At 44.4% G+C, this 23,865-nt stretch overlaps 1 protein-coding gene across 1 annotated transcript in view; it reads right to left on the bottom strand.

The window, feature by feature from the left end:
• The window catches only part of LOC119740813 (protein NO VEIN-like), a 38,266-nt gene extending 14,401 nt beyond the window's left edge, over window positions 1-23,865 (bottom strand). Inside the window, 15 exon segments of the mRNA XM_038216251.1 lie at window positions 352-471; window positions 1,240-1,375; window positions 1,555-1,732; window positions 1,841-1,950; window positions 2,521-2,926; window positions 3,563-3,785; window positions 4,131-4,403; window positions 4,677-5,011; window positions 5,322-5,497; window positions 6,036-6,217; window positions 8,526-8,648; window positions 18,413-18,591; window positions 19,507-19,969; window positions 20,192-21,522; window positions 23,785-23,865. Of these exon segments, the coding sequence (XP_038072179.1) occupies window positions 352-471; window positions 1,240-1,375; window positions 1,555-1,732; window positions 1,841-1,950; window positions 2,521-2,926; window positions 3,563-3,785; window positions 4,131-4,403; window positions 4,677-5,011; window positions 5,322-5,497; window positions 6,036-6,217; window positions 8,526-8,648; window positions 18,413-18,591; window positions 19,507-19,969; window positions 20,192-21,025 (3,738 nt within the window). The 5' untranslated portion in view covers window positions 21,026-21,522; window positions 23,785-23,865.

Below are 23,865 nucleotides of genomic sequence, written 5' to 3'. Positions count from 1 at the left end.
ATCATGGGTTTTATTTTGTTGTCATCACAAATTTTCTTCAAGACTTTAAGGAGCCAGCCTCAATCTAAGACTATGCTGACCAGAACCTCAATAGACTTGGCAATTACAATTGTCACATGAAATTGTCTTATTCTCAAATGCATATTCTTGTTCTGATTACCCAACCAAAGAAATATACATAGAACTGTAGATAAGTGTCAGTTTACATTATAATACTTGTACATTGACATAAAATTTGTTATCAGTTGAACGAAGGAAAGTGACTGCAGCCCGTTCAACTTTATCGGTCAAGCACTGGAAAGCTACCCCGAATCCCACCCGAGTCACAGGAGAATAAATGTTGTGCAGTACCTTAGTAGCATCCAAGCATTTCTTGATGAGCAGCCAGTTGTCAGTGTTTTTGGAGTGGCGGATCTCCACAACGTTGCCTCCTTTATCTCTTCTGCTCATATGGCTTGTCGTGTTCTCTTCCTGCCAATTTACATCATAACGAAGGAAATTTTCACGTGCACATGAACAAGTGAGGCAAATTTGCTCACTTGACTTGTAGTTGCAGCAATTTCCAGTTACAATTTTTTTGGAGAGATGCCAAATAATCTAAGAACCTATCACCATCTTTTTCAGCTGGCAAGATTCAGAAAAACCCCCATTTGTCCTACTTGGAAAATTGTTCATATTTAGATCATACTTTTTTCCCCTGGCCATTTACCCCAAAGGATATGCACAGTTGGTTCTCCATTGTCACCTGGATATTGTTCTAAAATTGTGTGCGAAACTAAAGTGACAACTAAAGAGAAAATTGCTGCTTGCAATAAAAAAAAATCCCAGTTGAAACCAGGCACATTTAAAATCTTAAAATCTCGGAATTTGAAGAAAAAAAAAATCAACACAAATACTAAAATTATAAAACAAATTGAAGAGTCTAGGTGTATTCTGAGAGCAAATGCCCCATAAAATGAACGCGAGAGTTCATAACTATTCAGGGAGACTTGACTTTAGGGGTCTCCTGCATCAAAAATTATGAAGGGCTCATGCCCATGTAGTTTGCTGAGAGTGCTGCTGGTACATTTCTCAAAGCGGGCAAAGGTGGCAAGGGTGGGGGATTTTCTTTGACTTTCCCCGAACATCCAGGCACCCTTTCACGTGCATACTCAAAGCATGAGGTACACGGAACGGTTTGGTGCTCCACTACGTGTAATGTAAAATTGAACTGAGAGGGTTATCAATCATAAACCGAACCTGGTTAACGATGACAATTGATCGTAGTCTGTTCAGGAACAGCAGTAGGGAAGGCTGGACATCCTCAAACTTGTTGACCAGGCTGGTGGTTCGCTGGAAGTCTCCCTTCAACGGCAGGGTGATCCGGGTGGTCCAGCTATTGAATTAAATATTCATGAGCTCATGCAGATATGATGAATATTCATGAAATTCACAAGTTTCTCGACTGCAACTCGGCCTCACGACTATGGCAGGATACGTGATCTTGGTGGTCAAATAAATCACGGGCAGTCTTAATGCATCAGTCTATTAGCAAGAATTGAATTAAGCTCTTACGGTTTGGTAGGTTCCTCCATCTGGGCAACATCCTGGATCTCTTCAGGCCCTACCCAGGTGGGCAAGATGTAACCCATCTGATCGGAACTCTGATCGAAGCACACATGATAGCCCTTGGACGTGATCTCAGGTTTGTCGGTCACTCTGAACACTGATTTGAATCCGATGCCCTTGTGACCTGAATGGTGAATTGAAAAGGACCAGAACGGTCAAAAGTTTTCAGCATGTACCATGATGTCACAACTTTGCATTCGTATATTTACGTCTAATATTCAGTGGCGTTTACCGATGTATCCTCGCTTGTGTTTTCCTTTGGTGCTCCTCCCGACATCACAGAGAGCCCGGATGTTGCTCTCTGAGAAACCAACCTCGTTGTTCAAGACAGTCACCTCAGACCTGCAGGGGATACAAACAGAGGTATCAATAGGCATGATACAAGAATGCCAAGGCATCACTGTTGTGCACTGGTGTTGAATGTTGTAGGCAAAGACTTTAATTCAGTAACCAGAAGTACAAATCTGTAATTCTGAACAAGAAATTAACTGTATAAAATATACCTTCAAAAGGAAAGATTTCAGACAAAAATCTGAGAACTCATTCATGTGATACATATCATGAGTAATGGGGATTTACTTCTTTGCCTTCCACCTCTAATAGCCCAGGTTCGGATCCCGCCCAAGCCGAAATGTGTATTGGGTTTTCATTCTCTGCACGATTCCATGGGAATTCCCAAGAATATTAGTTTAAGTTTTTCCTTGCACTTCTAAAATTGCACATTTCTTCATTGTCTCTACAGGTTTCTTTGGGCTTGTGAGGTAAAGTGACACGGGCACTTTTGAGGAATTCATATGATGTTTAAATACCCGAAATCAATTAACAATTTTAAAGACGTATATTGTATTGCAACCTCTGTATCTTGATATGTGCCATATCTTGAAATAGTATTATCTTGCCACTGCTACTGACCTGTCCACCAGGAATACTAAGGAAGGCTCCACCCCTGCCTCATATTCATTGTCGTCGGCGTTCTGGATCAGCTCCAGGACAAAGTGGGTGTCCTTGCTGTACAGCTCCTCAGAGAGTCGTTTGAGGCTGCGGCCGATGCGTTCCTGCTGCCGGTCCATCAGTCCTTTGGTCTGCTCATCCAGCTCCATCCCCACGCCAAACTCATCACGGCAGATGCTGTGGATCACTGCCCGGCAGTCCAGCACGTCGCGCTGGAATGGTGTCAGGTTGGGCTCTGGTTCCGTTTCATCCTCAGTCTGGATTGTTTCTTTGTTTAGAGGCTGAGCATCTGCATCCAAACACTCGTCAAGGGAGGAGGTGTCCTCTCCTGTGCCCACTGCCTGAGAATCATCAGCATCACCTTCTCCTTAGCAGAAATAAAATAGTTAGATTTGATTTTGATTTTTTCTTTAAAAAAATCATCCAAATTCTCATCCCAAGGGGAAATTTCTTCTCCTGCTGGAAAATCATCGGCACTACCTTCTCCTTCTAGTGGGAATGAAATAATCAAATTCAATCTTTGAACTTTTTTACCACTTTAAGAAAAAAAAAAGATTCATGAACCCACTTTGTTTCAGTCCCTTTTTATTTTACACATTTCTTTTGTTCAAATGAATATTTTTCAACTCTTCTGCAAAACGCCCCAACGCTAAAAGAAGAATAGAGGCTTGGGACAAACACTATGAGACAAAATGTCTGAGCTAGTTTCTAAAACATCAATGTTGCAAGGACAATTCTCGAGTGAACATCAAGTCAAACCAATAAATCATGAGTTAATCACAAGCTGGGTATCAAGTAACAGGGGATGACAACAAAGAAATGTCTTTGTCAATGATCATTTGAATAACTTTAATTTCATTTGAGACTGGGCGGCCTCTGACTGGGATCACGATGACAAATCTTGACACAGCCTTTTTCTTAACAAACAACTAATTTTTTTAATAAAAAATTACTTCAAAAATCCACAATAGCAGAGAAACAACTAAACGTCAGATTTTCTTACTTTCATATATGTCCTCTTGAACTTCCATATTTTCTTCATCACCTTCACAACTTGCTTCAATGAGGTTGCCAAATTCATCTTCAAATTGCTCGATCGTCTCCTCCCCTTCAAGGTTGTCTTGGACATCTCCCCTCTCCAGTGATGTCTGGGAAAGCTCTTCAGTATCTTGAAGGGATGGTGTGTCAATAGGACTGACCTCTGCGGTTGAAGGACTTTCTGCTGCCTGTGGACAATTTGCGAGATTTGTTGCCTCTTATCAAAGCTTGTGAAATTGACTAATCATGAGTCAATTCACAGGTAAGATCGCAAGTCAAGTCACAACTGAGGGTGAACAACGACTATCACAATTAATCTGAATGCTTGTGACTTGACTTGACTTTTCTTCAAGAAGCTCTACAAAAGATATCAAAAGCCCAGACTCACAAATAGGATAAACTTGCTTAATTTCGGAATCATGTTGCTTTTATTTTTTACAAAAAGCTATGATATTGCTCAATTCAGATGCAACATTGAGGAACTGTTTTATTTATTACCAGAAAGAATTCAGATATATTGATAAAATTGTCACCTTGGTAGTTTTTGGAGCTTTGTGAATCCCAAGCAAGTTACTGAAGTCAAACTCTTCATCATTTCCGAAGAAGTCCTCTTCATAGTCTTCCTCCTTATCCATCTTCCGGGGCATCCTTTCCTCTGTGAAGCTGTTTTTCCATTGGCTGATGCCTAGCAGGAGCCCCAGCCTCTGGATTTTTGTCCTCTGGGTGGTAGTGCGGCAGGCCTTGAGAATCAACTGTCTTGATTTGACCTCTGACCCAATGACGGTTGTCAGGGGATTTAAGATGACCTGCAGTGACAAAAACAGTAGGGTCAATCTGTAAATTTGAAAATACTCAAAAATATTTTCATTAAGTTTTTGCCGTTTCTCAAGGAAATTGTGGTCAAGTGGTAAAAATCTGCCCTAGTAACAAGATGGAAGGTTAAAGACCCATTTCAGTTCAACCCTGTGAATGTTTTTTCAAGGGGTTGGTAAGTGATAAAATCTTATGGACAAATTTACATCTCTCAAAGCAAAACTTTTAAAAAATTTCACAATCTGGGACACAACGTCCCTACAGACCTGCCTAACAACTGTCTGTCCAATGAGGAGAGGCACAGCCAGTAGGCAGTCCCGCACAAAACCAATCACAGCGCAGTGTTTCATCTCCTCTCCCTCAGACTCAACAGCCAGAACATTCAGAGCCGTCTCCATGTGGTTGCTAAGCAATGCCAGGGGGGTGTTGCTAGGGCCCTCCTTGGCCACCAAAGAGACAAGATGACCACTGGCTGTGACACTGTCACCTCGCTTTGCCGCTGTGGCAAACAAGTCAGGTGACGTCTCTGCAGCCAATCGGAGCAGGACTCCTGGTTGGACCTCCAAGGCATTGATTTCTATTGGTGGCAACACACTTTGACCTGAAGTTCAAGATCAAAAGTTTCGGATTTCTTATTCCAAACTACATCCTTTTTGGTAATAGCTACATTTTTTTATTAAAATCTGCAAAGAACTTGTACCACAAGCAAAGTCAAATAAGTGGCTTTAAAAATGACTCTACACAGAGTCATTTTGCCAAAGATTCTCACGCTTTCCTGTAAAAAATTACAACCACCACTGATAAATTAAAAATGGGAGAGACCCAAGTACAAATTCTCAGATTCAACCTAAACAGGCCTTTCTAAATTCTGTTCCAGTAGAAAGAGATATCTGATCACACAAATGCCATACCAGGATTTCGTTCCAGAAATGCTTTCAGGTTTCCATGTTCCGGCTCAAAGACCATCGACCAATGAGACCACTCGGCTAGATCCTCCAGCAAAGGGGCAGAGGCCAGACAGGCGATGGCGCTCTCCAGGCTCTGAGAGCCAAACAAGCCGACCTCCTTGCGTTTACTCTCATTCCGCCTTAAAAGAATGTATGTGAAAGAAAATAAGCTACATAGAACACTGCTGAATCCAAGAGTGGGAGGGGCAGGGAGGTGAAGCCCCCTGTGCTGATTTCTCTTCGTTGGCTACGCTTCTGGGAAGCAACAGGCATGCAACTGGGAAGTAACTAAACAAAATAAAGAGGGAACAAAATAAAGAGGGAATTCCAAACTTTACAAGACTTTAAACAAAGTTTTTCAATTTCTAATGGCATAAGTGTGAAGTGAAAAAAGTTTAAATCAGCTGATCCAAGTGAAAATTGCATGCCTGATACGAGCCTTCTTTCCTACCACGTCTGCGAAACTTGCTGGAACCTGTCAATCTTTGTGAATAAGATTGCTCAAGTTGACATTGTAATATATTCAAATATTGTGTGTGAGAAAATGTTGACTATTCTCATTACCTTTCGCTATACATAATTTCCAAAAGCTCCTTTTATTCCAAAGTAACTCTGGTGAAAAAGGACTCCTTAATTTGGGTCGGGTCATAGACATTTTGGCAGTAACTAAAACCACACCTATTTGATGCACACAATGCTGTCTCGTAGATGACGGCATTTTGCTCCTCTTGCTGGCCTAACTTATTGGCCATCTTGATGATTTGTTGACTCAGCCGATTGACAGGTCCATGTCCTAGCTCCTCCACACTGCTGACCTGGTAGTGGGCGCACAGGCAGATATCCAGGGTGTCTTGAGATTCCTAAGAAAAAAGGTAAAGTTAAGGAATCCAAGAAAAGCTTAATTTGTTTCTACTAGTCAGGTGGCATATGGTGGGAATCGTGACCGACTGGTCCAAAGCACCAAACTTGGCAGATAGATTCTTATAGACCTAGAGAAGATATTTAGAAGGGGTGACACCTGAAATTCTTTTGGGAAGGGTGCCTAATTTGCATAAATCGTTAATCCCTGCCGTGTAATATATTTTTTCCCATATTTGGGTATATTTTTATTTTTTTATTTTTTTGAAAAGTGTATTTTGGTGATTCTACTTGCATATTCTTACTTCAATAACATTTTCTAAAGCATGTAAGTGACTGAATAATTACGAGGACATAGTAAATCACCAAAATTGCTACTATTTTACCCTAAAGTTACGCGCATTTACCTTTTCCTCAGATATCATCAACTAGTCTCCCCAAACGTGGGTATTGATGAGCTTCAAATTCACAAAGGTACTTACTGACATAAGTAACTTTGTTAACCTAACAAAAATAAGTGGGAAATCATGTGAAAATTGATATCATCTTGATGTTTGGCCCAAAAGACCAAAAAAGGGGAGAAAATGTGGTGTCCGTAAATTGGGCTACTACGGGAAGGGTAACGTGGGGACTTGAACAAGTTCAACAAAATCCCCCCAAATAAGAGATTATTGTTGTTTACAATAATTTTGTCTTCGCCAAAACGTTTTCTCAACAATAATTTTGGGAATTTCTTTGAACTTGTTCCAGTCTTCCATGTTAGACAACCCTTCACCTTACTTGTTAGCCCAATTTATGGACACTTCGTTTTTTGCCCCAGTTTTTGTTTTCTGGGCTAAATATCACAATGTTCTCATTGTTCACATGATTTTGCATAAGGTTTCAATAGGGTAACTGTACCAGTAAGCTACGTGGTGAATTTGAAGCTCATCAATGCTGATGTTTGGCAAGACTAATTGATGACATCTGGGGACAAGGTAAATGCGCGCAATTTAGGGCATAATAGTAGCCATTTTGGATCGTTACTATGTCCTCATAATTATTCAGTCACTTATATGCTTTGGAAAATGTTATTTAAGTAAAGATATGTAAGTAAAATCCCCAAAATACACTTTTCAAAAAAATAAAAAAAATAAAAATATACCCAAATATGGGAATAAATATATTACACGGCAGGGATTAACGATTAATGCAAATGAGGCACCCTTCCCAAAAGAATTTCGGGTGTCACCCCTTCTAAATATCTTCTCTAGTTCTATAAGAATCTATCTGCCAAGTTCGGTGCTTTGGACCAGGCGGTCACGATCTTGACGAAAATTAGATCTAAGCCACCTGACTATACAAGAAGGTATGGACAGTGTGCATGAAAAGTAGATGGCTGCATTAGAGCTCTAGTGGGAGGGATGCACCAGAGTTCTTGTGCGCATGGTGTGAAGTATACACACAACTCATTTTCTTCCATGAGCGTCAGGCACCATCGTGTTAGCAATAGGGTTCAGAGGAGTTGCGGCACCTACATTGAGACCCAGTAATGGAACTGACGAGGCAGTAGCTACAGCTGGTGAGCTCCTAATAAACCTGACGTGCCCCACCTGGAAAGCGCACTTGTATAAAACAAAGCGTTACGTCATTAAGTCTTAGGTCAATTTTAATAGATCTAAGACTTAATGACGACATGCTTTGTTTACTTGGAGAGACACTTGGAAAAGCATCCAAGCATCTCTCCAAGTGGTCCCTCCCAATTTTCTCTTTACAACGGTCGAGGGAAGCGCATGGAACAAAGAGTTACTTCTCATAAGTTGCATGAATCAAGTAATATAGCGTCTGATTTTAGCTGATTTTAAGCATTTACTTTCAAAGCAATTTTGGAGCATTTTTGTGGTGAAAGAATAGGAAAGAGTTTTTTTGGAAGGAAAAACTGATTGTAGCTAGGTTCATATCCAAGTGAATTGTGTTCTTCTTGTTTCTTACCCAAACTGTAATTTTTTTTCTGGAGTACCAGAAGTCCGTTAGACTTCCGAGAAATAAGCGTTACCTTTTCATTATTGAGTCATGGCTCTGGAGGTTTTTTACGGATCGATGTTAACTGTGAAAACTATTTTATCTTGTTGGGTAGTGCATTGCGAGTGTGGAAGATAAACAAGTATAGTTTAAATATCTAATACCATGTGACTCACTCTCAGCCAATCAGGAGACAGAATCTGTCCCCAAGGTGTTACATTACATGCTCTTGGTGGAAAAAGGGGGAATCTGTTTCACCAAGTAAATTAGTTATAAATATTTCTTTCAGGTGTTGCTTATAACACATACTTTGCAAGGGTCGCACTGTCGGATGAATTCCACCAGATCCATGCGTGAGGGTCTGTAGATGGACCCCTGGCTGGGGTTGCTGGATACCAGCCCCATCAGGGTACCGCCAACACTCTCCAAAACCTGAGCAAATGTTAAAACAAATATTTTTAAAGGATTGTAGAGAAGCATATTTATCAATGTATGTGGGTGTATTAACCCAAGTTGCTATGACGTAAAAAGTCATTTTGGTAGTTAGATAGGACTTTGTTACAATGTCACAACCATGCCATGGCTTAAATACATTTAAAACAGTTTCTTGCCATGCAACTATGACTTTCCACCTCCTTTGTAGCAGTAAAAGGGAGAAATTTCAACGTTTTAGTTTTTATGCTAATGAAAATTTCCATATTCATGGGCCAAAGCATGATGTCATTCAAGACATAACATAACTGTAGGTAGTCTGGTGATGCTCTTGCCCATTGGTGCCATTTGCCATCTTAAGTATGCATAACACCATAGCCCACACAACAGAACAGGACAATTGTATTGTAACGCAAATGGGTCTGGTGAACTTGTGAACTACAGAAGCAGGGCAGGGTGAGCGCCTGGTAAGGATTCAATGTGTATAAGACTGGTGGCTAGAGTACGTTTCCATAACAAAACATTTTTTTGTGGGTTGGGACTGGAAGTTTGGGAGCTGTGGAACGTCAGCCGTATCCAGTCATAGGGAATAAGTTAAGGATTACATGTGTAGCTGTCAGTAGACTGACAGGGTGTTTTGAGATGTGTAAATGATGTTGTGGATAGCTAAAAGGGGGATATGTAAAATAACCTAGGCTAGAAAGAGACAATCAGATACATGTATGTTTTGAGCACTTTTTAGGAAGGGCTGCAAATTAATCTTATGAGCGGAAGGGAACTGAAAATGGTTATTGTTGGACCATTATTTTGTGACCAATTCTGTTTATATAGGGCTTTTAAAACAGGGCTGGTTGGATTCAAGTGATTACTTGGAAGTTGGGAAAATAATAGAAACTGGGACTGCCTGGGTATAAGGGGCAGAGCTCAGTGGTGAATTAGTCAGTTATTGTTGAGCTGAGTAGTTTGAATTAAGTTCTGGAGAGGAGTGAGACCAATTTGTATAAAGTGGAAATACTTTGTGTATGTAGTTGCAGCTTTAGAGAAGGACATCTGATTAGCAGATAGGTTGTGTGCTGAACTGGATCGAGCGGGTTGGAGGATAATTTATGTGAGTACGATGACATGTACATAATCACATGCAACCATGTATACCTCGATCTAGGGCATTGTCAGTGTAACCTGAGTTTACAGTTATACTGTTGCTTTTGTCATGATTTTAATGATGGTAGTGTTATTGTGTAGTAGTGTTCATTCTTGTAAATAATGTGCGGAAGAAGTAAGTGGAAGTGGAGTCAAATAAATTAGCTAGACATGAGTAGACTAAGAATAATCCTCTCCAGGTGTGCCATTCTTCAGAATTCCTTGTCCTCAGTGTAACGGGCGGTATATTTCCACCCAAACGGATCCGGTCCCTGGCCATATTTACGCGCGAGCGGCGCAGCTCCCGGGTTACTTGGTCCCGGCGAGTCAGGGGTTCATTGACCTCAGGGAAAACCGCCACAAAATGGTGTCAGAAGTGGGATTGTTGCACTGAGGAAATTTAACTGAGGAACAATTCGGTACGCCTGTTCATTCGGGGAAAATTGGGGCTAATCACAAGAATCACTTTTAGATAAAAGTAGAAACCGGTATGGAGTTGGCCGCACCACAGAGCGAGGGGCGGCAGAAACAGACTCAAAAATGGATAGCAAAGCACTATCGACAGAAATGTTTTGCTGATAGTGGCTTTCGTGGCACTCCACTTACTTCCGACGCAAATGCGGCTTTTGGCCGGTGGGCGTGGGCACCACCGCAAGCCAAGGGCCGGGTAGAATTGGGACCTGAGGGGGAAGAGGCCCATCATCGAGGACCGGTAGAGGCGCAGAGGGGGGAGGGAGAGACAAAATTTCCTCTTCCTAGGACACCGCCTGGGTTTTGGTCTTTGAAGGGAAAAGGGGAATTAGAAAAAGCCTTAAGGTCCCTGGGTAAGAATGAGCACAATAAGGATTCACCTCAGGCAGGAACTGAACCTAGGGAGGGCGAGGGCATGGCACAGGCCAGTGCCCTCCTCACGAGTGGCCAGTTCGGCGAGGAGTTTCTTGGGGATGCCCATAGTGCAGGATCGACCTCGTGCGATTCCTTTATGAGGGAAGCCGGGTCGGGTGAGTCACCCTCAGAGTTTGGTACGATGGCATACGGAGTTGTACCCGGTAGGGAACACACAGTTAAGGCAAGTGGCCAGGCAAAGGAGGAGACTCGGGGCACTGCACATGAGCAAAAGATAAAAGCGGATGCTTGGGAAACAATAGTAAAACAGGCAGTAGAAGAATTAACTGTTAAGGCAGCAAAGTTGGAAGCATTAGATTTAAGGGTGCAGTTACCTGCTGAGGATGAGATGCACCAGCAGCCTCATGAGGAGCCTCCTCATGAGGGTAAGGCCAGAGGAGGCGGCCCTCACGAGGACCTGGGTTGTCACCTGAGTGGCCAGAACATGGCGTGAGGGGACACAGCCTGGTTGGTCACAGAGCTGGTGGGGAGCAAAGGTCCTCACGAGGAGCCGGGGTTGGGCAAAAGCACCGAGTACTGCCTCATGAGGTGAGGAGCTGTGCAACAAGAAGCCCCTTACGGGGTATCAATGTACTTACGGGGTATCAAGGGTCCTCACGAGGAGCCAGTGAAGAGGGACTGGTCTTTCACGAGGGCCCATGGCCCCTCGTGAGGGACCGACGGTTTTATGGGGGTGACCAGTATGCTGAAAGGTTTAGGGGCTCGTCACGGCCACCATACATCATACCGGACCGGTATGAGGGGAAAGGGTCGTGGGATGAGTACCAGCAACATTTTCAGGCATGCCGGGAGGTTAATGGGTGGACGGATGCGCAGGCCCTCCACTACCTTAGGGCGAGTCTGCAAGGCAGCGCGCTAAGGGTCCTTGGCGGTAGTAATGGTGAACCGCACCAAGGTTATAAGGAGCTAGTAGGGTTGTTGGCCCGTAGATTCGGACCAGGCCATCAGGCGGAAAACTACTTGATGGAGCTAAAGGTGCACAGGCAAAAACCAAAAGAAACACTGCAAGAACTTGGACAAGCAATCAGGGATTTAGCGTATAAAGCGTACCCAGATATACCTCGAGACAGCCGAGATAGGCTGGCCCAAAACCATTTCACAGACGCGATAGAAAATCAAAGCATCCGGGAAGGTATGTTCCGTGCAAAGCCACAAAGTCTTGATGATGCGATTTGCGCAGCGCTAGAAACTGAGAATTTTGAGAAGATAGAGGCGCGGCGTGGTAGGCCACAGAAGGTGGAAAAATTTGCGCGCGTCTTAGAAGGTGAAGACAATCTGCGCATTGCAAAATTAGAACAAATTGTAAACCAGCAGGCAGCACAGCTGGGGAAAATACTTGGCGTGCTAGAGGGCAACGCACCAGTTGGAGCTGCGGCCCCACCTCCAAAGGAGGGGGAGCCGAAAAAGCTGTTTGGGGTTTGCTATAACTGCAGGGAGCCTGGTCACTTTAAGAAGGACTGCCCAAAGCCAAAGCGGAAAGGTGCACTCTTGCAGGGAAACGGAAAACAGCTGACTCAGAGGCCCGGGGGAAAGCTGGACATTCGGGGCCCTCAGACCACGCGCACTCCGGCGGACAAGTATTTTACTTGCCAAAGGTTGTGAGCCCACGGTTAGGCATGTATGTTGTGGGCATTGTAAGGTCGGTGGAGCTACGAATGTTAATCGACACAGGGGCAACAGACACTATTCTTAATACATCCATTTACCACCAGATGCCTATAGAGTTAAGGCCGGAGCTAGAAAAGCAGGATGTGACCATCCGGCAAGCAGACGGCACTGCACTACCAGTCTTGGGGGTTGCGTGGGTTGAAATTAGAGTGGGAAAAAGCATACACACTGTGCGTGCAACATTCGCAGCCGTCGAAGTAGATGGGATACTTGGGACAGATTTCTTGTTACCCATGAAGGGAATAATTGATTTTGGGAAGTTCGAACTTAACCTCAATGGGGTGAGGTTTAAGTGCACTGACAAGGAGGGTGGGGCCTGGTGTGCCAGGGTAGTTGTGGAAGACACAATGGTGATACCAGCTGGGCATGAAGCTGTTATCCCTGGCATAGTAGCAGGCGGTGCAAACCTAAAAGGCATTGGGGTGATTGAACCAATGGTGCAGGGTAACGAAATAGAAAAGAGGGGCCTGATTGTAGGGAGGTCCCTAGTAGACTCGTCCAGTAGTACACTGGGAGTACGGGTATTAAACCCGGGAAAAAATAAGTGCGTGGTTAAAAGTGGCACCATGGTTGGCATTCTGTCCCCAGTGGACCCTGAAACAGTTTGTATGGCTACAAACTCAACCAAAAGCCCGCTTGGGACTCTGCCTGATGCGAGGCAGGGTAGGGCTGAAGTAGAAGTTCCCCCACACCTGGAGGAACTCTACAAACAGGCCAGTTCTAAGTTAAGTGATGAGGATCACGGCAAGGTGGCTAACCTCCTTGTCGAATACCAGGATGTATTTTCACAGGGACCCAAGGACATTGGTCAAACAGGGTTGGTGAAGCACTCAATTGATACGGGAGATGCCATCCCAATAAAACAACGGCCTCGTAGGCATCCCATTATTCAGCAAGAAGAAATATCCCGGCAAGTGCAAGACTTGCAGGAAAGAGGCATCATTGAAGCCTCAGATAGCCCTTGGGCCTCCAATGTGGTATTAGTCAAAAAGAAAGATGGAACTCAGAGGTTTTGCGTAGACTATCGAAAGCTCAATGCGATAACAATCAAAGACGCATATTCAGTACCGCGCATAGATGACACCCTTGATTCCATATGTCCGGTGCACAATGGTTCTCCACTCTTGACCTTGCCTCTGGGTATTGGCAAATTGCTTTGGATGACGATGCCAAGAAAAAGTCGGCATTCGTCGTGAGGGAAGGGTTATATAGCTGGAAGGTCATGCCTTTGAGAGGTTGATGGAGCGAGTCCTATCTGGACTGCAATGGGATACACTGCTAGTGTATCTTGATGATGTCATCGTCTATGGGAAAAGTGAAGACGAGGAGCTGGGTAACTTGAGGGCTGTACTGGAACGACTCCGGCAGCTGGACTCAAGTTGAAACCAGAGAAGTGCTACCTCTTTCAAGAGGAAGTGCGTTACCTGGGGCATGTCGTGTCCCAGGTGGGGATCAGGACTGATCCTGACAAGGTGGAAACAGTCAGGGAGTGGCCTGTTCCATCTTGTGAAAGGGAAGTTAGAAGCTTCCTGGGGCTGGCCTCGTATTACCGGAGGTTCATCCGGGGTTTTGCGGACATAGCCAAGCCGCTACATAGGCTGACGGAGAGGTCTCGTCAGTTTCTATGGGATGACGAGTGTGAAGCTGCTTCTATGGAATTAAAAGCCAGACTTCAGGACTCGCCGGTGTTGGCCTACCCAAGGCCAGGGGAGGAGTACATCCTGGATACCGATGCCAGCGATGATGGCATTGGCGGAGTACTCTCTCAAGTGATAGATGGCATTGAAAGACCCATAGCATATGCAAGTAGGGCCTTGAAAAAGCCAGAACGCAATTATTGCGTGACAAGAAGGGAGTTGCTGGCAGTGGTGGTATACCTGAAACACCTCCGACCATACATTTATGGGCAGAAGGTTACGATCAGGACTGACCATGCATCCCTTCGTTGGATCCTCAACCTAAAGGATCCGCTGGGCCAGTTAGCCCGTTGGATGGAGGTCATAGCAGAGTATGACTTCAATGTTGTCCACAGACCCGGGTTAAAGCATTCCAATGCAGACGGGTTGTCTCGGAAGCCCTGTCGACAGTGTGGTCGAGTGGAGGGTGAAGAGAGAATAGAACCGAGCCTAAATGCCAGGAGGCGTCAGGAAACGCCCATGGACCACTCTGGGGGGATGCTCCCGTAGAGCATCCCACGGTGAGGGTGGTGGCTGGTGAGCCCTGGGGTACAATGGATAGAATCCGGGAAGCGCAGTTAGAGGACGAAACCATGGGGTGGTTGATGTTGGCAAAGAGGGTGTCAGAGGTCCGCCCAAATTGGGACGAAGTGACTCCTGCCACATCAAAGACAAAGACCTATTGGTTGTCCTGGGCGCGGATCGCTTTGCGCGATGGGGTACTGTGCCGACCGTGGGAATCAGACTCTGGTGCAGAGGTTAAAATGGCAAACACTCCTACCACAGAAGCTGCGTTCAATGGTGTTGGACGAGTTGCATGGTGGGGTAACCAAGGGGCACCTTGGGCACAGGAAAACACTTGGAAAAGTGAAACAGCGGTACTACTGGGTAGGAATGGACGCCGATGTGCGTTCATGGGTAAGGAAGTGCAACGTGTGTGCACGGAAGAAACCTTCTCCCAGGAAGCCGCGGGCCGAGCTGCAACAACGAGTTGTCAGTGAGCCAATGGTTAGGGTTGCGCTAGACCTGATAGGACCCCTGCCAGAAACCACAGATGGAAATCGGTGGATTTTGGTGGTTGGTGATTATTTCACCAAGTGGGTAGAGGCTTACCCTCTACCTGACGCTACAGCAGAAACAGTTGCCAGTAAAATGGTAGAGGAGTATTTTTGTCGGTTTGGGATTCTAACAGAGTTACATTCAGATCAGGGCCGAAATTTCGAGTCGCTTGTGTTTTCCAAAGTGTGCAAAATTCTGGGGATAAACAAAACACGCACCACCCCATATAATCCCAAGTCTGATGGTTTCATAGAGCGGTTCACCCTAACACTCCTTACCATGGTTGCAGTGATGATAGATCCAAACAAGAAGCACAGGGATTGGGATAAACAACTGCCCTATGCAATGTTTGCATATAGGTGTACCCCCCAGGAGTCTACCGGAGAGACACCTAATATGTTAATGCTAGGGAGGGAGGTCTCAGTTCCGCTAGACCTCATGATGGAGACACCCCCCGCAGAGGAGGAGGAAGTCTCTGAGGACTATGCAGAAGAGCTTAGGCAGCGTATGCAAAGTGCCCATGTGAGGGCACAGGCACACCTAAAAAAGAGTGCACGGCGTCAAAAGCGCAACTATGACAAGGGAATAGCGGGTAAGAAGGTCAAAACAGGGCAGTTTGTCTGGCTGTTCAACCCCGCAAAGACAAAGGGACTATCCCCGAAGTTGCAATGCCGTTGGGAGGGTCCTTACTTGATAGTTGGGCAACTATCAGATGTGACCTACCGGATCCAACGTCAACCTCGTAGCAAAGCTAAGGTTTTTCACTATGATCGGCTGAAGTGCTATGAGGGGGATCCCATTGAGGGATGGGAGTATGGCACCCCACTGAACAATGAGGATCCAAATCTGGTACCTCCCCAGGAGCCAGAGATTGAGTTGGTGATGGATGGCCCATCTGTGACAGAGACAGTGGAGATCCCACTGGGTGAAGGTGTTGATGGATGTGACAGGAGCACCTCACAGGAGCATCACATGCAGGTGGAAGAGGTGATCCAGCAGGCTGGGGTTGATGATAACCATGCTCAGCCAGAGGACACAGACCTGCAGGAGGACACATTGCCAAGTGTTGAAAATATAGGGGCAGGGTGGAAGAAACGCAATCCTTTCATGATGCGAAAGAAACCTTCCCGGTACCGTGATTAAACCCTAAGAACTGGGACACGGTGAATTGGTAGCCAGATCCTCAAGATTACAAGTGTTTGTTTTGTTTTGTCATAACAGAATGGAGGCTGGGAAGAGACCCTGTGCAGGGGGGCTCCGATGCTGGCACTGCGCCAAAGTGTTAAGCAGTCGGAGGAATCTGAGCTGCCATTTGCAAGTGGCTCATCGGCCAAACACCCTAGCCTGGCACTGCCTCCGATGTGGCTACGCAATGCCCCGGAGGGACAACTTCAAGCGGCATTATCGCACTGAACACCCTCAGTGGGAAGGGGACCTCAACTGCATCATGCGAGAGCCACGGGACCCTGGGGTGCGGCAGAGAGCCCAGCGTGCCTTCTACCTAGTAGCGCAGGGGCTCAACCAAAGGCAACAGGAACAGCTAGCACCACCTGTCATACATGTAGGAGGGGAGCAGCCTGGCTGTAGCGACATTCCCGTTCCAGAAGTTGAGACCCCAGCTGAGGAAGCCAGAGACAAGGTGGAACCTTGTGCCCCAGGCCTCAGTAGAACACCACCCCCATCTGCAAGCCCAGTTCGACGAGGAGGGAAACCCCCCTACCTTCATGGATGGAAGCCTCAGGAGGTGGATACCAGCAGTATGCCAGATTTGGAACCAGATCCGGATGTTCTCAGTCTGTTTGGAGACGATCTTCCGGACGAGAAGGCAGCGGAGGACGTGGGACAAGGGCCATCAGCAGCACCCAGCATGGACACAAAAACAGAGAAACTTGAACTCTTCTCAATAGATAAAGCCCTCATGGGGACGGTCACCATGTTTGAGAATGGAACAGTTCAGCCACTTCAAGTTAGGAGGACAGAATTCACATGTACATTTGTACCTAAAAGACAGGTTGGTTATTTTGTTTTCCTGTTAGTTGATTTTCTCTTGCCAGACATTTGCTGGAGTAATTTTCGGTTAATTGGGCCGGGACGGACCAAACCTAGGGGGATGCTGTGTAACGCAAATGGGTCTGGTGAACTTGTGAACTACAGAAGCAGGGCAGGATGAGCGCCTGGTAAGGATTCAATGTGTATAAGACTGGTGGCTAGAGTACGTTTCCATAACAAAAAATATTTTTGTGGGTTGGGACTGGAAGTTTGGGAGCTGTGGAACGTCAGCCGTGTCCAGTCATAGGGAATTAGTTAAGGATTACATGTGTAGCTGTCAGTAGACTGACAGGGTGTTTTGAGATGCGTAATTGATGTTGTGGATAGGTAAAAGGGGGATATGTAAAATAACCTAGGCTAGAAAGAGACAATCAGATACATGTATGTTTTGAGCACTTTTTAGGAAGGGCTGCAAATTAATCTTATGAGCGGAAGGGAACTGAAAATGGTTATTGTTGGACCATTATTTTGTGACCAATTCTGTTTATATAGGGCTTTTAAAACAGGGCTGGTTGGATTCAAGTGATTACTTGGAAGTTGGGAAAATAATAGAAACTGGGACTGCCTGGGTATAAGGGGCAGAGCTCAGTGGTGAATTAGTCAGTTATTGTTGAGCTGAGTAGTTTGAATTAAGTTCTGGAGAGGAGTGAGACCAATTTGTATAAAGTGGAAATACTTCGTGTATGTAGTTGCAGCTTTAGAGAAGGACATCTGATTAGCAGATTGTGTTGTGTGCTGAACTGGATCGAGCGGGTTGGAGGATAATTTATGTGAGTACGATGACATGTACATAATCACATGCAACCATGTATACCTCGATCTAGGGCATTGTCAGTGTAACCTGAGTTTACAGTTATACTGTTGCTTTTGTCATGATTTTAATGATGGTAGTGTTATTGTGTAGTAGTGTTCATTCTTGTAAATAATGTGCGGAAGAAGTAAGTGGAAGTGGAGTCAAATAAATTAGCTAGACATGAGTAGACTGAGAATAATCCTCTCCGGGTGTGCCATTCTTCAGAATTCCTTGTCCTCAGTGTAACGGGCGGTATATTTCCACCCAAACGGATCCGGTCCCTGGCCATATTTACGCGCGAGCGGCGCAGCTCCCGGGTTACTTGGTCCCGGCAAGTCAGGGGTTCATTGACCTCAGGGAAAACCGCCACAGTATCATGCCAAATACTGAACGTAAAGGGTCTAAAAGCACAAGGACGAATAAAACTGAAAAACGCTGATTAACCAAGAAAACAACAATTGTTTTATTGTCACCTCTGGATGATCCAGTGAGAGGAATTGTAGGAAGGTTTTCCTGGCTCGGCTGAGCGACACAAAGTCCTGAAAGTCAAAATGCTTGCAAAGTTTGTCCTCGATGCGGGCAAGGTCTTTGAGATTGACATTTCCATGCTGAATACGTTCCAGGTAACGCTGCAGCTCTTGGCGGACTTGATCTAGGAGGCAAAAAAGAAACAAAGAAACAAAGAGGTTGGTAGCAATTTTTGACACATAGCCGACTTCTCATACAGCAGGACTCCGCCGGAGCAATGCTTGACCCCCTCCCCCCCGTACCCGTTGACTATGAACTAATTGAACTCTCGTAGGACCAGCTGCTCCGGAAATAACTGGGCTATTTTTGTAATCACATGAATACAAGGGTTAACAGGCGCGAACCAGATAATTGGTGATGAGTCAGGTTCTTGGTATAAAAATGTAACACATTGTATATGGATTTTAGACCGTGTGTAACAAGTCGGTTCTTAGAGTTGAAGTTGTGCCAAGCTGGAATACGTTGTTGCTCTGAGAAAGCCAAAAAAAGAGTGAATTCAGTGGTTTGATCGAAATAAACTGATCAGTCTTAGTCCTCCTTGTTTTGCGTTTGGCAACAAAAATTGGACAAGAACCCAATAGAGACCGCGCTACAGTAACCTGTGTTACTTTTAGATGCATACAATTCGAGTATTTAGCCCATTTACCACTGGCAATTAAAGATTTTGTAAAAATGAGGAAAGTAGAGCCAAGCTACTTTAAGTATCCCATCACAGTTGGGCTATGACACATTAAAGTATTTTGGAAGATCCAGGAAGGCTCTAGTAAAAAGATGCCTACGGAATAATAAGCTAAATTCTTTATTGGCTCTTTCACGGGGGGTGTTTCAAAAAGTTTGCCTCATCTCTGGCTTTGGCTAGAGTTAGTGTCTCTGACTTGAGGGACTTGAATATCAGTTACTGAGAAACAGATCCTATGTACCTGGTCCCTTTTTTGGGTTATTTCCCTTCTCCTTTGGATACAGTAGTCTTCTAAATGATCTGGAGACAGAGATGAAGTTGGAGCCACAGACAAAGCCACTGTTTTAAGAAACCCCATACCTTCAGTCGGTTTTGATTTGACTGGGCTTCTCTCCTCCTCATCAGGACCACTTTCCTCCTTATCTTCGTCTTCAGAATCCAGAATCCCCTGTGGAAGGTCACTGGGTCGACTAAGGTCACCACTACAAATAGCCAACTGGAACAGCGACCGGCTGAGCCTGTCCATCACCATGCTCTTCAGCGCCAAGCAGAACTGCTTCAGTTGCCTGCTGTAGACAGTCAGCTCGCAGGCATTGTCAAACACCATGTTCACCGCCTCTGCTGCTGTCACGCTGCAGTAGCGGCGCCGCACCTCCAGCATAGGGCCCGGGGGGAACTGGTGCCCGGTAATGTCTGCAGGTGATATCACAGCTTTGTGGATTTTCTCTATTGCGGAGGTCACCTCTTCAGTCATGGAAGTCTTTATATTTTCACGAGCCCGGTCCATGGTTGTTTTCTGTTCACGTTTGGCAGTCTTGAGGGCCTGAAAAGAGTAACATATAAATAAAAAGTTGCATTTATTTCATAAATTTAGAAGTGATAGGGAATGTAAAATTGCACCTCTTTAATTTGGTACAAAGACCTTCTTTTCATTTTAAGTTAGAAATTATCTACTAGAAATCATTGTTACAAGGTTTGTGCATGAGTAAATGTGTAATGGAATTGTTAATTAATTTTAGAAAAGAACTTTATATTGGAAACTTACTGAAATGCCAAGAGCAACACTCTGGATTCGCAAGCCCAAGTCATACGGCCCTTCCAAATCGTACTCTTCTACAACATACTCCATAAAGTCCTCCAACTTGACACGATCCCTCCACAGATCTTTGGCAGTCAGAAATCTGTTCAGGACTTCCAAAACATCAATGGTAGTGATCTTGGGGATATCGCTGTCATCTTTGGTTGGTGGAAACTTAAAGAACTGATAGACCAGGGGCTGCTTGGATAAGGGACCTAGGTGAAGGGCAGCATAGTCAAGCTTCTCTGTTGAACCGGTTGGGGCATCTACCATCGCTAGGGATTCCCTGAGCTCATGGAGGGTACATATGGCCCTGACTTTGACAAATGCCTGGATGAAGACATTGACTTTGGACTGGAGCCTCATCAACTGCTTCAGGGCTGGTAGTTGGTTCTCGTTTCGTAGCCCCAGATTTTGCAAGCTGGCAGCCTGAAAATGCTGCATGAGAAGTTCCACCACGCGTTCCACCGTCACCAGCTCATTGGCTGCAGCAAGGTTGTCAATAAGGGTCTGGGCCACTTCATCTAGGGTGCTCTGATTTGGAGCTTGTTGCTTTGAGCTTCTTCTTTGTGATGATGAGAGAAATGGATCCATCTGCTCATGGGGCTGATTCAGTGATGCAGACTGTTTCTGCTGTCTGGCTCTCTTGTCTCTAGTGTAACTCATCATGCCTGCATCCATTTGTCTCTGTTGCTGCTGCTGCTTTGAGCTCCTACTTTGTGATGATGAGAGAGATGGATACTCTTGCTCATAGGACTGATTCAGTGATGCAGACTGTTTCTGCTCTCTGTAACTCGCCATGCCTGCTTTTGTTTGTGTCTAGCTGCTTAGCACTGGTGGGGTTGTCCCTGCAGTTGCTCCTTCATGTTCGGTGGTGCCAGCTGCGAATGATTTTGTTGCTGCAGACGCTACTGCTTAATAACGACAACACCTTGCTTGAGTTTCGGTTTTGCGTCTGTAAGAATGACAGTTCACTGGCATCCAAGTTTCCAAATGCAACCTCTGAATCCTAACCATCGCTACTTTCTTTCTGCTACTCTTGCTGTACAGTCTCCCACACCAGGCTGCTCATTTCGTACACTTTTTATCTGCTGTTGTTGCACAAGACCAACTGCAGTTTCCTTCAGGGAAAGTTTTTGTGTTTGCTGTTGCCGAGCCTGGATTTGTTGGTGTCCAGGTGGTGTACCAGTAGTTGGGTTCTCAGTTGCAGCACCTACATATTGAGACTCATTCATGAAACTGGTGAGGCAGCAGCTACCAGATTCACTCATGTCAATACCTTAACCTGTAGTAACCACCTGTTGAAATAAATGTATCAGTAAGGTCCATTTGTAACTCTGGCATGCGGTGGCGTAGCCAGGAATTTTTCAGTGGGGGGCGCTGGGGGGGGGGGCTGGAACATTTCATGGGGGGCATCAAGCAGGGGCGTCAATCGCTTCTCAAAAATGGGGGGGGGGGGACATACCTTGATCATAACTGATGCAAGCGCGAAGCCCTTACGGCGTGGGGTTCGGGGCCCGCTTAAGGGCCCCGAAAAAAATTGGATTCTAGATGTTCTGTGGTGTGATTTGAAGCAATTTCTTACGACTTTCCTCCATGCTTTAACTAATATTTTCTTGGCAAAAGATAATTATTTGAACATCGTTTTTGAGATTGGAGACATTGAATCAGCTATCGGTATTCTGAGCTATTGGCGTGGGCTTCGGGGCCCGCTTAAGGGCCCCGAAAAAATTTGGATTCTAAATGCTCTGTGGTGCTATCTGAGGCAATTTCTGACCACTTAAACCAATATTTTCTACGCAAAAGATACATTGTAGTACATAATAGGGCCCATGGCGTCATGTAGATCAATGATATTTTTTTTAGAAACTCTAAATCTCAGTGGGGGGGGGGGGGGACTGGGGGGGGGACAAGGTTTCATGGGGGGGGGGCGGTCGCCCCCCCCCCCCCCCCCCCCGCACGTCCCCCCGGTGGCTACGCCACTGCTGGCATGGGACCCAAGCCTACTTTTTTCCCAGTTAACAGGTTATTCCAAACAGATTGACTAAATTAATTGCTGCTGTACTAAAAAATAGTCTTCATGAACTACCCGATTCGTGAGAAAGCTACCCATTTTGGGGAAAATTGAGAAAAGAGGTATTTCATAATCCTTAAATGGTCTAATGAAACAATCTTGTATTTAGAGATTGAGACCAAAACAAGTTTTTTGTGTTTTTTGGGGTTTTTTTAAAAATAAATTTCAACATCCAATTGCCTACTTTCTTGTATCCTTTGTGGTATCTAGCACATTTCTAGTTGCATTTGTAAAAAACATGATTATTTTCTGTGGAATATAAAAATTTTCCCTCCAAATTAGTATTTTATATCCTGGAAAACAATTATGATCAATTCAGTTCAATTCTTTATTCTTTATCCATTTTCAAAAAAATCGAAAACATAATATTTTTTAGCTTTTCTTCAAAACATTCCAAAGTATAACTCCCTTATTGAAAAAAAACCATGAACTCTCACTGCCAAAGTCATTCACACCTGTGCCCATCATAAACAAATATAGCTGGCATGTGTTGGCATTCTGTGCACATCTAGTTCTTCAGTAAACACTGGCAAATTAAACAACCAGCTATTTTTTTAACTATTCTAGCATGACCCACGTTGTGGCAATATAGAATATCAATAACTAAGTCAGTGAATGAATTAACAAACACCAATATTCAAATAGACCCGCTCATTGTTGAAGGAAAAACATTAACAATCAAGATTAAAAGCATCTGGAAACTTACCAAGCATTAGGATTGTACGCAATCCTAAAATCTGACAAAAATATGAGCAATTGTCACAAACACTGTGAGCTTGTTTTTAAAGCACTAAAAAACTTCCAGACTCGGCACTTAAATACCGTATTCCAGTGTCACTGATTATGAGTCGCTGCTGTCATGTGACCAAAAGCTGCAGTATATTTAGCTGTTGCCATCAAGTCATAAATATTTATGAGCCGTTTCTCATACTGGGAAAATCCTATGTGTTGCAACACAAGGGACTTCCCCTTGTTCAGAAATTGTGCATGTATTATATTCCAAGTTAGCTTTATTGTAATTGTCCTTTTGTAATAAAAAATCAGGTATTTCATGTTTCAAACCTTTAATATGTTAGATTGTACACATGCATGCAATTCAATTTTTGACACTTTATGGGGTTTTAAACATTCAGCTCAGAATGGATTTAATTGCCTTTGGTTTCACATACTTTTATTTGCCACTGAATTGCAACAGAAAATATTGCACAATATTTTGGATACTAGCTTATTTAGGCCTATAACTGCTCATCCAGGTTCATGATAACCAAACCTTCCCTTATCAAATTTTTGATGACATCACATGACATTTTTGTTTCCAAACTGTGTGCGTTTTTCAATTAGGCCTACTCATCAAACCTATTTCAAAAAAGAATTATAAGAAACATTTTGCTTTTGCAAGATGTGTTTATTGGCCACAAATTTAAAAATTCATATAAAATCCTGACATCACTTTTTCATCTATAAAAGGCAAATGGGGTTAACTTACCCTCCTGGTGGCATAATGATGGCACCATAAAACCAAAAGCAAGCAGCTTGTAAAGAATATTTTAGACATCGATACAGTGAA

The sequence above is a fragment of the Patiria miniata genome, unplaced genomic scaffold (assembly GCF_015706575.1).
Source record: "Patiria miniata isolate m_02_andy unplaced genomic scaffold, ASM1570657v1 HiC_scaffold_5, whole genome shotgun sequence".
Lineage (NCBI taxonomy): Eukaryota > Metazoa > Echinodermata > Asteroidea > Valvatida > Asterinidae > Patiria > Patiria miniata.
Note: the sequence above shows the minus strand (reverse complement) of the source record. Positions and strands in the feature narration are given on the sequence as shown.